Below are 13582 nucleotides of genomic sequence, written 5' to 3'. Positions count from 1 at the left end.
GCCAACCAACATATAAACAAGGCAGCACTAACAGCCCAGAAGCTTTGGCAGCGTAGCACATCACCACCAGGCTACTATTAAACTGAAGGGAAAGTGATTTCACATCCTGTCATTCCCAGACTCACTCCTGCTGGCTTGACAAAGCCGCCTTGCGTTTTCTGTATTGATTAAATAATTTCTAGTAAACAGAACATACGTGGATGCAGAGGAGCGATTTTAGACGTAGGAACATATGTTTCTCTAAACCCCAATGGCGCATAAATTAAGATGCAAGAGAATGAGACGTAGTAATTGTTGACACGTGTATTCTCAAAAACGTGTATTCTTGTCTCTTTTTTCAGCAAAATAAGCCGTCATTTAACTTTTTTTTTTTTTTTTTTTTTTTAATTGTATCGCGTTTCCATCAATTAAAAAAAATTAAAATGTGGCTCAGCAGATTTGATGATTTTACTAGTAATTTAGCTCCATCTGCTGGTCATAAAGAAGAAAAGAAATAATTTTTAACACCAACTTAAACTGAACACAAAAAGTTGACTTGGTTAGGTTTTTTTTATAATTTGTTTCTTGTGATGTTTGTACACATTTTTTTCATTTAATATTTGTAAAGTAGGAGATCATCTACATTTAATAACCACTAAAATATTTGTAATATTATGTTTAGCATTGACATTTAGAAAAAAAGGAGTAAGATTTATTAAGTTTCACACTTCTTGCTACTCCTTTTCAAATCCAGATCAAAATGACTCAGTAAGTCTTTTATCACACTGAATCACTGACACCAGAGTATGGCTAAGCAAAAACTTCTATCATTTGAATAAAAAGAAAAAGTGTATTTTGTTTAGTGACACGATGATGGCTGGTTTTTAGCTTCCTATTCACAGCCAGATTCAATGTCTGTAATCTGGGAGTGATTTTAGTAAACTATTTGTGTTTCAATAAACTAACTGATATTGTGGTTGAGATTAGTCTTTACTATATACATTTTCTGGAAAAAGCTGAACCTTTTCTTACCCATCATAATTTTGAAATAGCCGTCCATGAGTTTATCAGTTCCAGACTTGATTACTTAACACTGTATGTCAAGATCTGTATGTTCTATCATAGCTGCCTCAATTTGTGAGAAAATGCAGCTTCCCAGCTTTCAACAAGCACAACCAGACATTACATCTGTCCTCTTTTCTCTCCAGTGACCAGTGGCTCTAAGTATTTATTATTGAATACAGCTGCAGCATCCAGATGGGTCAAATTTTAGTATAAACAGCATAAAGCGCGAATCCATCCTGCCTTTTATCAACACTTCAGACTGCTGGTGGTGTAATGGTGTGGGGGATATTTTCCTGGCACACAGAGCATTTTGAATATGACTATAAGATCACTGGACTCCACTGGCCTTCACAGTCACCTGACTTCTATCTAATCAAGCACCTTTTAGATATTTAAACATTTTAAATCTCATCTTAAAACACATTTGTGTTCTCTGGTTTTCAATTCAATGTCAGAGTTTGACTTTTGTTTTCTTTTCTTTTGTTTTGCTTTTAAAATTTTCTCTGGTTTTATTGATTTTCCAAATATTACTGTCATTCTTGTTGTGTGGCGCATATTGTCATATTGTATTTTGGCTAACAGCAGTTGTTTTGAATTGTGCTCTATAAATAAATGTGATTGATTAGATTTTATTGACCTGTGAGATATGTTTAAACAATAGATTTGCATAAGGAAAGGGCAGCTGATAAATCAGAAACAACTGTGTGGCGCTGTCATTTGGATATGAACCAAAAGAGAAAAGTTTCAAAGACATTGTTAAATCTATTTCATGAATATTTAATACTACAGCGCGTTGGTAAAGATGGGAAGAGAAAAGGCTTCAAATGCCAAGTACAGCTGTTCAGGTACGGTGGCCATAACTCTTCCAGACATTGTATTCTACAGTCATTTGGCAAACACTTCTATCCAAAGCAACTTACATCTGAGAAGTCAACAATTAACCTAACACACATCTTTGGATAGTGGGAGGAAGCTGGAGTACCTGAACATACACAGGTAGAACATGTCAATTCCACCCATAAAGGCTACTGTTCACACCTTTCCCCCAGCCGAGGCTCAAACCAGCAACTTTCATGCCTTGAGGTCGCAGTGCTAACCACAACACTACTGTGCAACCGAAATAACATGTTTTCATCTTCGTGTGGATCCAGTGGCCTCAGGTATGCACTACTATAACTGCACTACAGGTAACTCTTTTGGTAACTTTAAGGCATTACATATCCGAAATAGTTTTTCTAGCTCCTACCAAACACAGCCTTTACTGCACTTTTAAAGCTCATCAGATTCTCACTTCATAGATTATCCATTCAGAGATGGATATAAAATGTTGGCCCAATTATATGTTTGTATACGTGGACCCACATCAAGTAAATATTAGTAGACTCAGTTCAAGAAAATAAAAAATATGTTACTTTAGAAAAGAGAAGGAATAACAATAGATCACACTTTACAGTTAGAGATTACATTATTCTGTCATCAACCACTGATTTTTATTACATGCTGCACCTTAGATACCCTCAGATACAGATATCCTCTTGGTCTTATATTTCAGTTGCTGATAAGTAAAAAAATATGAACAACTTTATTACTGGAACACAATTCTGGCTTCTATTCTATTCTATATATTAACAAGTCAACAACAACAATAATAATAATAAGTTCTGAAAATCATGCTTCTTTAAAAAACTTTGTTTTGAATTTGTCACAATTGTTGGTCAAACAGACCCAAGTGGTTGGGCAAAAAGGCATGCATGTTAACTAAACTAAGACATTTATTATAAACTAACCAAGAGGGACTAGCTAAGGAAGTAGCTGAGGGACTAACTTCTAATGAAGAGCAGATATTAAATCAGCAACAAGGGACCAGGTGTAATGGTGTTAACAGGAAGCGCATTAGACTAAGAATAAAGAGAGTCATTTGGTAACTTCTGACCTTTCTGACTCTTTAAAGCAACCCCATGTTTCTCACCACTTCCTGCCTGCCTCATTGAACCAGGATAATGAGATCAGAGAGCATTGGCTGCAACATGCAACAGTATCTGTGTGTGCACAAAACAATGACAGGTATGCTCAATGACTCAACAAGACTAAGTGCATCAGAAATTTATTTAAATTAATCTCTCTTTTCTTTTATTTTCTTGCTGTACAAAATGGTTTTACAGCTACAGAAATGACAGCTTCAGTCGGTTTATGATCAACAACAAGCATCTAGCAACATCTACCAGCTGTTAAATGTTTGCTCCAGCTGTGACCTCAGTAAATCCCACTTCTTCCTGCAGGACTCCAGCGTCCGGGGTTTGTAGCGCTCTGCCTCACATCTCTGAGCTTTTGGCCAACAAAAATGGATCAGGCACTTTTTGAGGGCTGTATCAAGTTAGTCATAGAGACGCAGAAATGTAGAGGAAATGACGTATGTTTACCAAAGTAAAAAGAGTCCCTCTCTTTTGGAAATATTTTGATTTTTACCCACAATCAAATATGTTGTCCATCTGAAACACAGCTAAAGATCATATCCACCAAATGTGACTAAATGTTGCTTGCGTGTTACAGTTTCATTTGTCAGACCCTGTTTATGAATGCTTCAAAATTATTAAGCACCAAATTGTTTACATTTATTTAATTAAAACCTTCTGTGATCTGCCAGTATACTGTGGATCTGCTACACAAAAAGTTAAAAATGAAAGATTTCATTTGCTTCTGTATCAAGAGGATATTGTGTTGCTTAATTTGTCTCTTGGGGCTTAATGTTAACAAGCACAACCAAATCTGCAGCATGTTCTGATATTTTGTTTGAAACACAAATCAACTAACAATGACTGACTGAGATAGTCACAAAAACTTACACAAAAGAACAGAAATTTGTGTTTGATCATGCATATGTTTTATTAAACAAGAGTCAACGCAGAATAAGTTGTTTCATATTAGCAGGGAATATTCGGCACTTTTATGGGTGCAATCCACATAATTAACTCTGTTTCTCATCCCACGCATGTTTTCCTTTCAAATGCAAAACCTTTAAAAAAAAAAAAAAAAAAAAAAAAAAACATACTTTCCAACGGTGTTAGATTTATTTGCAATGTGCTTTACAGCAAAGAAACAGTTCGCCATTCACCAAGTTTTAGTTTTATTCATTTCATGAGGTTTTTATTGTGTATTATTGTGAAAGTCCCCACCGGAACTTCTTATTTAAGGACTGACACTTGACACTGACCACTTGTTGAGTGGAGCGCACACCCAGGAAACCACCCTGATACAATCATCTTTCCAAAAGGCACGACTGTGTGTGTTGAGGAGCATCATCTTCATCACGATTTTTACCTGAACTATCTGCAACGAGTTGTTTCTCCCCGGTTTCCTTTACCGAGGTTGCAGAAACGCCCAAAACAGACAGAAATATTTATCCAAACGCAAAATCTTCAGAGAACACCTCACAAGTGGTTATCATGTCTGGCGAAGAGGCTCCAACTCAGCTGCAAGAACCAGAACAGGTGACGAAGCCCGACGAACCTCCACCGGCAACCTCGGATGCAAAGCCGGAGGAGTCAGCTCCAGCCACCGAGGAGGCGCCGCTGTCCTGCCGCGCTCTGGTCCTCACGGGATATGGGGGCTACGACAAGATAAAGCTGCAGGTGAAGACGATGAAGAAGCCGCAGCTGAAGCCTGGAGAGGTCCTGGTTCGCGTGAAGGCGTGCGGGCTGAACTTCGCCGAGCTTCTGGGCAAACAGGGGCTGTACGAGCTGCTACCTGCCCCGCCTGTCACGTTGGGAATGGAGGGCTCCGGGGTCATTGAAGCGGTCGGGGAGGATGTGAAAAACAGGAAAGTGAGTAAAAACAAAGGCCTGCTGAGAGCTTTCACACACCCACTTAAAATCACTGTGGTATCAGGTCACGTAAATGGCAGGTATCTGATGTGGGAACAAAAAAAAATAAAAACATAACAAGTAGCCTTTTTCTTTTATTTTGAGATAATGTACAGATACAGATCAAACCCGTAAATGTAAAGTTTCATGTAGCAGGTTCTTGGCATTTAAAAAAAAAAAACTTACTAAACACAAAAACTGTTCTTATAACATGCAGCTGGATGTCCTCCGCTTTCAATGTCTCTGACAACCTTCAGTTATTGTTATGAATTGTCTGTTTATAAAGCTGTGTGGGATGGATCTCTCTTCCTGCATTGTGTTCTGCTCTGGCTTTAGTAAAGCTACTGATATTTGATTTACAGCATGTCCTTGAAGTGTTTTTCCTCTTTGCACGAAAGAGTGTCTCATTGACTGCCATTTCCTCATGATAAGAATTTTCCACATGCCTAATTTAATATCAGGACTGAGATGAAGAGAAACTATATATATATATATATATATATGTATATATATATATATATATATATATATATATATATATATATATATTTATACAAAGCTCAATAGCAGTATCTGCACAGATTAAAGAGCTTCCTATGTGTTGTTGGTATTGTCTTTCATTTGTGCTTGTGATTTTAAATGAATGAAACCTCATAAGCTTTGTAAGTATACCTCGCCTTGCACTCAGAAGTGCCCACAATGACTTATTCTGAAAAACCCTAATGGTTGTATGTTGCAGCGTTTGCACGAGCACGTTTTCATTTGTGGTTCAGATTGTTATGTAGGTTAAAAAAAAAAAAAAATCTTCCTGTTATTCACCTACCAATTATATTTTCTGCATGTGTATGCATAAAGGAGGCAGAAAACACTTGCTTTTAGTTGGGAGAATGAGTTCCCGTTGGAGCTCTATTAGCCTTGTGTGTATATTTTAGCAATAGCTGATCTACAGACAAACATTTGAGAGGAATGCTAATGTTTTTGTCTTGTTGCAGGATTTGCGTGTACTGAGAAAGGGAGTGTAAACACTCATGAGGCCTTACAAAGAAATAGTTATGCTCCAGTTTTACAATAAAATCATTAAGCTATGCCACAAATTTTTAAAGAAAACATTTACTTGGAGATGTTTGCATAACTCGGACGGTTGTTTAATATTTCCTATTATTATTTTCCAAAATGTTTAAACCTTCATTTGAAAACACTGGATTGTGCATCGTGCTCAGGTTGTAAACAGTATCACTGTTCACTGGCAAAGGTTGCATGCACTAACACTTTGGTTGTTGTTCTTAAATGCCGACAGATTATTTTTCCTGTTTTGCATATTAAAGTGACAAAGTTTCATTTACTGCAGGTAGAAGTGAAATTATGTAACTTTCTTGTGGTTTATTAAAGGGTTTAGAGAGTTAGTTGTCAAGCTTTAATAACAGTTCAAAATACTGTTAAAATGTAACCTTGTTAAGTTGCTACAAAGTACAGGACCCTAAAAAGATATTATCTCTCTTCCTGTTTGGTGGGAAATTTGACTTTTTGTAGCTTTTGCGGTTGTGTTGAATACAACCGACCCAATCCCAGTTCACAACAAAAAATCCAGTTGTGTGCAGCTGAACATTTTATTGAAGTGATCAGGACGGGTGATGTAGAAACCTAGATTATCACTACTCTTTGCCCCAAAAGATTCAAGACACTTTCCCTTCCCATTAACAAAATAAGTGGGTAAGGGTTAAGGAGGTTAAATGGGTCTTAGCTAAACTGAGCTAATTTTGGTGATATGAGCTTCCACTATGTTAATAAATATAAGAAGTGATGAATAATGGTCCGTTGTTTAGAGCCAGTTCATAGCTTGTCTGTTCTGGGCTGCTGCAGAAACATGATGGTGGTGCAGCATGATGGAGTCAGTAAAACAAGACCAATGTGCTTTGATGTAATTGCCTCACCGTATATTTATAAAAGCATTTGTTTTTCTCTTGTGATTTCTACATGTCCAGTCCTAGAGAGCTACTCCTGCAACATTTTAATCCATCTCTTGTCCAACACACCTGAATTAAATGGCTGAATTACCCACATGCCTGTCATACATCTCTGTAGAAGCCTGGCAACGCACCATTCATTGATTCAGTTGTGTTGGAGAAGGGATGCGTCTGAAAGTTGCAGGATAGTAGCACTCGAGAACTGGACTTGGGCATCTCTGTTCTATAATAAGAGCCTAGTTATAAAAAAGATGTTGTATTTCTGCTGATGGATCCGAATCGGTTCTGCAGTGGAGCTTTTCAAGTAAACAAACCTTCAAATTATGCAACTTTTTTGTGGTTCATTGAAAGATTTCCTGGGTTAATCGCCAAGCTCCCTTTTAACAGCCAAAAACATCTTTAAAATATGACCTCATTAAATGCTTTGCAATCTTTAAATGGTAGTTTGAAAACTGAACTTTCTTATCTTTAGTTCATCAGAAGAATTATGTTCTTAGACATATGTCTAAGAACCTTTAGACCTTTATGTCAGAAGAAGATGAAAAGGTCAAGACTTGATGGGTTACTGAGTGCAGTCTGAAGGACGAGGTGAAATAGTGCTGACAGGGCAAGAATTTACTCTTACAAGGTAAAACATTATACTTTGTTTTTAATCTTTAAATCATAAACTTGCACAATATTCTCCAGCTTAGCTTCTTAATATGTTTAACATGTGTTACCAAAGCTGTTCCTTGTCCTCTGTGTCAGCAGAGAATATCCCTCCTACACCAAATACTACACTCCTCCTCTCATTCTTCCTGCCATTTTTCCCTCCTAATTCAGCGAGCAGGATCCTATAGTGTGAGCAGTGCATTCCAACACCTCACTTCTGCAAGAACACTGCAAAACACAAGATACTGCTGCAGTATCCAAAAGGGTTAAGGCCAAGAATGTTAAAGATGTCAAAGCTCTGAAGATAAAAAGATTTCTAGATTTGAGTAAGAATTTGGGGCGGGCCTGCGGGAAAAGAGCACAGAAAAGCAGACAGTAACACAAAAGGATACCAAAGTGTTTTTTAGTGTGTGTGAGTTTGGCTGCGCCGCAGCTTCTCCAGATGAGGACCGCAGGGTGTGGCTGTTTCATAAAACACTTGATGCGTTATGCAAGCACCCATTACAGCTTGTCTTTCCAGATTCCACTCTCAACAGATGTTTCTAAATAAGATAACGGTGATTATGGTTCGCACCTCGACTAATGTTTCTGGAAGATGAGGGCAGCGGTTCTCTGTGAAACCGTTCCATCTGGCTGCCTTGAAATCAAATAATATATTATTATATAAGTCTATGAATCGTTTAATGTTGAGATCAAATGTGTGTTTCTGTACTTTTTTTGTCTGTCCACCTTTTTCTAGGGCTGTGTAGTCAATTTAAAGCAGGTTTCCTGGGTCATTGTCAGTACTTGCACAATACAAGCATGTCATTTGTTGCTTTTTTTGTACAGATTTAGAGTTCTACAGGACTGGAAAAATTGGTTTTAGAAAGTCCATATTGAACCCTGAAGCAGTCTGCAGGGTTCTTTGTGTCATGAAAACAAGAGCAGTGTTGATCCTATCTATCTTGTGTCATGTTTATAAATAAACTGTGCAACTTCTTCATTTAACGTAATGCTTCAAAATCTGCACTGAGCTATCATGCTTTTCAGTCCACTTGTTGCAACTGCAGCCTTTTAGATGCTTTTAAACCATCAAGACCAGGCTGAACACGTTGCACTTTCAGAGAAGAGATGCAGCAGTCTGGTGACAATCTGTCACCTCCAATCTATCAACAAAATATTTGCCTGCACAAAGATTTTTTGCAGTTTCTATGTGGTGTTTATCATATAGAGCAGGAACAGCAACTGTGCTAAAATGGTTATGATGGCAACACATAACACTTGTCTAAAGTGTTGAATTCAGTGAATATCTGGTTGCTTGCTGCGTTAATGTGGCATGTGCTTTGCAGCATCTGCACATATAACTGCATCTGTTATTTCCTTCTATCATTTAGTTTAATTCCAACGAGTTCTGTTTAATGGATAATTGCTGTGGCAGGCATCGAGGGAGCTTGAAATGTTTTGTGAGTTTTGATCCCCTAAAACCGCTTTGTAATTTAACATAAAAAAGTTGGATAAATTGGTCATGTTGCATTTGTGGTGTAAGAGAGCTTGCATATTTTAACCATTTTATTTAAAAAGAAACCCTGAGGTTTTATCAAACATAGAGCTGAGAACAGATGGTGCCAAATTGTTTCATGAAATGGTCATCTGAACTGTCGTAAAACATTTCTAATTTCGCTCTGCTTCATTCGAGTTAGCCTTTGCAGAGGTAATGATTACTTACTGTACAATGGTTTATTGAATTGTGTTGTAAGTGATTTGTATAAAGGAGCACTATTGAAGAGTGGTGGTTACGACAAGTGAAGTGTATCAAGCCATAACTAAGCTGGCTGATTTATTAAAAAAAAAAAGAAAAAGCAAGCACTCTATATCATATCTCTGTTGAACATCATGAATACCTGGTGTGATCACAGCCCCTCTTCTTTCCATCTGTTTTTCGGCCTTTGTTCCATGGCTTGTTGCCAGATTCTATGCTGTCCGTCCTGTTTGCTGCCATTTATTAAGGATAAGGCTGGGAAAGAGGGTAGCTCAGATAATTATGGTTTTATCACTTTAGTTGGTTTGCTGGCAAAAGTCCTTGAAAGCATCTGGACATATTTTGAGATTATCTCTTGATATCTAGTCAGGTTTCAAAGGTAAACCTGACACAGATTTCTGCATATGCTTTTAAGGAGACTATAAATGACTAAACATGAGATGGGGTATTTGTGTCTTTTTGTTTTTTTTGTTTTTTTTTACTTAAGGGGCGATATCATTATTATATATCAATAGATTCTCCAGCCAGCTGAAAGCTTCTCAAACTGGGTGTATTGTTGGTATTTTAATTGTAAATCTTTATGTATGGAGATGATCTTGCGGTGTTCAGTCCAGGTAACGCTGACCCTCAAAGGCTCCTTGCATTTTGCTCTGCATGTTGAGTTGGACATATTAAATATAATACATGTAAGAGTGCTGTCTTGATCTGCAGAACAAGGGAAGGCAAATGTTTAAAGTATGCTGATTTTAAGTTGTCTGAGAAAAATCTGTTCATCTGTAACAAGGTGGCCAACATGGTGGCCTCAAAGGCCTGATCGGGGGTCTTAACTCCCATTCCTCTCCCCAGGAGCTATTATCTGGCAATCCACGGCTCCTACTGTAACTAGAATGGATTAAATGCAAAGACAGAGAAATTTTAATCAGAATTAATATATCAGTTTAATTCCTACAATCCCATAGTGTACATTAAAGTAATGTTTACACCTATCAGCTGTATCGGCTGCCTCCAATCCCACAGGCCAAAAAGGCCCAATAGAGCTCCTTCTTCAGCTTGATGGCATCCCTCACTGCTAGTGTCTACCAACGAGTTCTAGGATTACCTTATGGCCATAGCTCCGGCTGGCCACCCCAACAACAGAGGCACGGAACACAGCCCACTCGGACTCACTGTCCCCTGCGTCACTCGGGACATGATTGAAGCTCTGCTGAAGGTGGGAGTTGAAGCTCGGTCTGACGAGGGACTCAGCCAGACGTTCCCAGCAGACCCTCACAACACATTTGAGCCTGCCAGATCTGACCGGCTTCCTCTCCCACCACCTGAACCAACTTACCGCCAGGTGGTGATCAGTTGACAGCTCCGCCCCCCTCTTCACCCGAGTGTCCAAGGCATGTGGCCGCAAGTCCGACGATACGACTACAAAATTGATCGTCAAACTGCAGCCCAGGGAGTCCTGATGCCAGGTGTACATATGGACACTCTTATGTTTGAACATGGTGTGTGTTATGGACAATCCATGACGAGCACAGAAGTCCAATAACAAAACACCATTTGGGTTCGGAAGGGGGCCCATGCTTCCCAATCACTCCCCTTCAGGTCTCACTGTCATTGCCCCCATGAGCATTGAAGTCCCCCAGCAGAACAATGGAGTCCCCAAAAGGAGCACCCTCCAACATTCTCTCCAAGGACTCCAGAAAGGGTGGGTACTCTGAACTGTTGTTTGGTGCATAAGCACAGACAACAATCAGGACCCGTCCCCCTACCTGAAGGCGGAGGGAAACTACTCTTTCGTCCAACGAGGTAAACCCCAATATGCAGGCACCAAGCTGGGGGCCAATGAGAATGCCCACACCTGCTCAGCGCCACTTACCATGAGCAACTTCAGAGTGGAAGAAGGTCCAGCCCCTCTGGAGCATACTGGTTCCAGAGCCCAAGCCATGTGTCGAGGTGAGTCCAACTATATCTAGCTGGAACCGCTCAGCCTCGCACACAAGCTCAGGGTCATTCTCCACCAGAGAGGTGACGTTCCACATTCCTAGAGCCAGTTTCTGCAGCCGTAGATCGAACCACCAGGGTCCACGCTTCTCGCTGCAGCTCAGCAGAGAGCCCACGGGAGGTGGGGACCCCTTTCAGGCTGAGCCAAACTCAGCCTCATGGGCTGAAATCCCATCCCATCCAGTCACAGGAGACACTTTCTGCAGAACAAGCACGTTCCCTTTTGATATTTTAAAAATATTGAGCTTTATTTTAAGTCATCTGATCCTTGCCAAGTCTTAAAATGAGAAAAACAGAGCCTCGGATAAGTAACATGACATAATGTATATTAAAAGCTGGAAAAGAGCCAGACATCTTGCAGTGTAAACTGTTAAGACATGCATTCACTGTCCAGCTGCAAACATCCCTTCAGTAACTTCACTTTTGTTAGTTTTCCAGGAACTGAGCTCAGCCTTTCTTAAACTGACTATGGTGCATTTTTTTTATATCATCCTGCAAGATTTAAGTGTGTCATAGCTCAAGTGTTGCAAAATTGTCAAAAGGCAGACAGAAAAGGACTGTCATCCGAGATGGAAGTTGAGTCATAACTTATGAAAAATATCAGGTGGCATTACAGCAAAAACATGATGTGTTTAAGTGCAGCTGCTTTTATTGTGTGTGTGTGTGTGTGTGTGTGTGTGTGTGTGTCTCCTGAGTTGTGAACAGCAGGAAGTGGGTGTGACTTAAAAGCTCTTAAAGCAGTTTTAAGAGGAAGCAGTGCAGCATTTCTAATCAGATCACACTTTTCCTGTGTCCCTCACTTTTGGCAAGTTCTTTTTAAACAGACATGTTTGTCATGGATTCTCTTAAGGAATTTAACAGCCCAACGAGCATGACCAGTATTTCCATACAAGCTCTCTTGTCTGGACTCACAAGAACAGTAAAAGCTCAAACACGCAGCAGGCTTCAAGTCAGTATTATCACATGAAAGAAAAGCAAAAGATCTGCAAGACACACAGTCATTAAAATGCTGCCCCCATCAGTTTACGAGTTTTTATTTCCCTTTTAAGATGAATTAAAACTTTTCAGCTCTTTTCTAGATGAAGAAACTACTTTTTAGGAAATTTGACACATTTGGTGTCAGCTTATTTTTGGCAAATTACAGCTTTTAATGTGATATTAAAGGTGCATTTCTGTGAGCAACATTTCTTTACTTTAGGCCCACAAATCCTGAACTGTGCCCCTATACAACACTGCTGAACGGGACAAGGCCATGGAGGGATAGTTGAGAAAATATGCAAGTCTCTGCAAATGCTGCTAACACAATTCTTCTTTCAATTCAACCAAGAACCAAGCTTGTCTGCCTTACGAAACAATCCAAATCTTTCTTTAAACTTTTCATTGTCAGTGTTTGTTTCCTGGAGTGGGGGGACTTTTAGAAATGGAAATGCAAACTTTGTAAAAGTGGAGAGAAACTATGCTGAAAATAAGCTGCCTATCGGTAGCTGGGCGTAATAAATCCAGTCAATAAAGAGACACAGCTGAACTTTGGCATATTTTGTCAGTAACTTGTCCCCTGACAATGGCTGATTCGGCATCAATGTCTCTTGTCTGTTTGCTTAATCAGCTGTGGTGCGTGGCCAAAAAGGCTGGTGTTGATATCCAGTTGCTAGCGGGTGATGTGGTGTGTAAAATTAAAGTGAGCTGCAAAGTCACATATTATCTTGAAAGTTATTAAGTGTGTGGTTTCTCAGCCCAGGGATGAGTACAGCTCCAGAAATGTACAAAATAAATATTGCTGTGCCATCAAACGAGTCAGGGAATTTTAAAGTAAAAGTCACACAGTGTGTTTTTGATTATGAACACTATAGGCTGTAATAGACTGCAGTATAACCTTTGTAGGTCTTAATCTGTAGAAGGGCATTCTGGAGCAGACAGATCTGACCACTGACCAACTGACATACCCTAATATGCTCCCATGTTTTTGGTGACTTAAAGACCCTCGCAGACACATGAAATTAAAATGAGAATTTCTAATAATGGAATAAATCACAATAATAAGCAGTTAGCAGTCAGACTGAAGGGTAACCTCCTTCTGGATCCCCCTCTTTTCATCTTCAGGTGGGAGATCGTGTCATTGCAATGAACCGCAGCGGAATGTGGCAGGAAGTGGTCGTTGTGCCGGCTGACCGCACTTTCCCTATGCCGGAAGAGATGAGTTTTGAGGAAGCGGCTGCTCTTCCCATTAACTACTTGACAGCCTACATGATGCTGTTTGAAATGGCCAATCTCAGGCCAGGCAAAAGTGTCCTTGTTCACATGGCTGCAGGTAAGAAACGCACCAGATGTCTGTT

The 13582-nt window shown here is 39.5% G+C and overlaps 1 protein-coding gene across 1 annotated transcript in view; it reads left to right on the top strand.

The window, feature by feature from the left end:
• The first annotated feature begins 4317 nt into the window (after positions 1-4317).
• LOC306771621 (synaptic vesicle membrane protein VAT-1 homolog) overlaps positions 4318-13582 on the top strand; it is a 19046-nt gene continuing 9781 nt past the window's right edge. Inside the window, exons 1-2 of the mRNA XM_079260869.1 lie at positions 4318-4865; positions 13350-13557. Coding sequence (XP_079116995.1) covers positions 4488-4865; positions 13350-13557 — 586 coding nt within the window. The 5' untranslated portion in view covers positions 4318-4487. The remainder of the gene's footprint in view (positions 4866-13349; positions 13558-13582) is intronic.

The sequence above is a fragment of the Telmatherina bonti genome, assembly GCF_933228915.1.
Source record: "Telmatherina bonti genome assembly, chromosome: 21".
Classification (NCBI taxonomy): Eukaryota; Metazoa; Chordata; class Actinopteri; order Atheriniformes; family Telmatherinidae; genus Telmatherina; species Telmatherina bonti.
The sequence above is the reverse complement of the archived record's forward strand: the minus strand, read 5'-3'. Positions and strand labels throughout refer to the sequence as shown.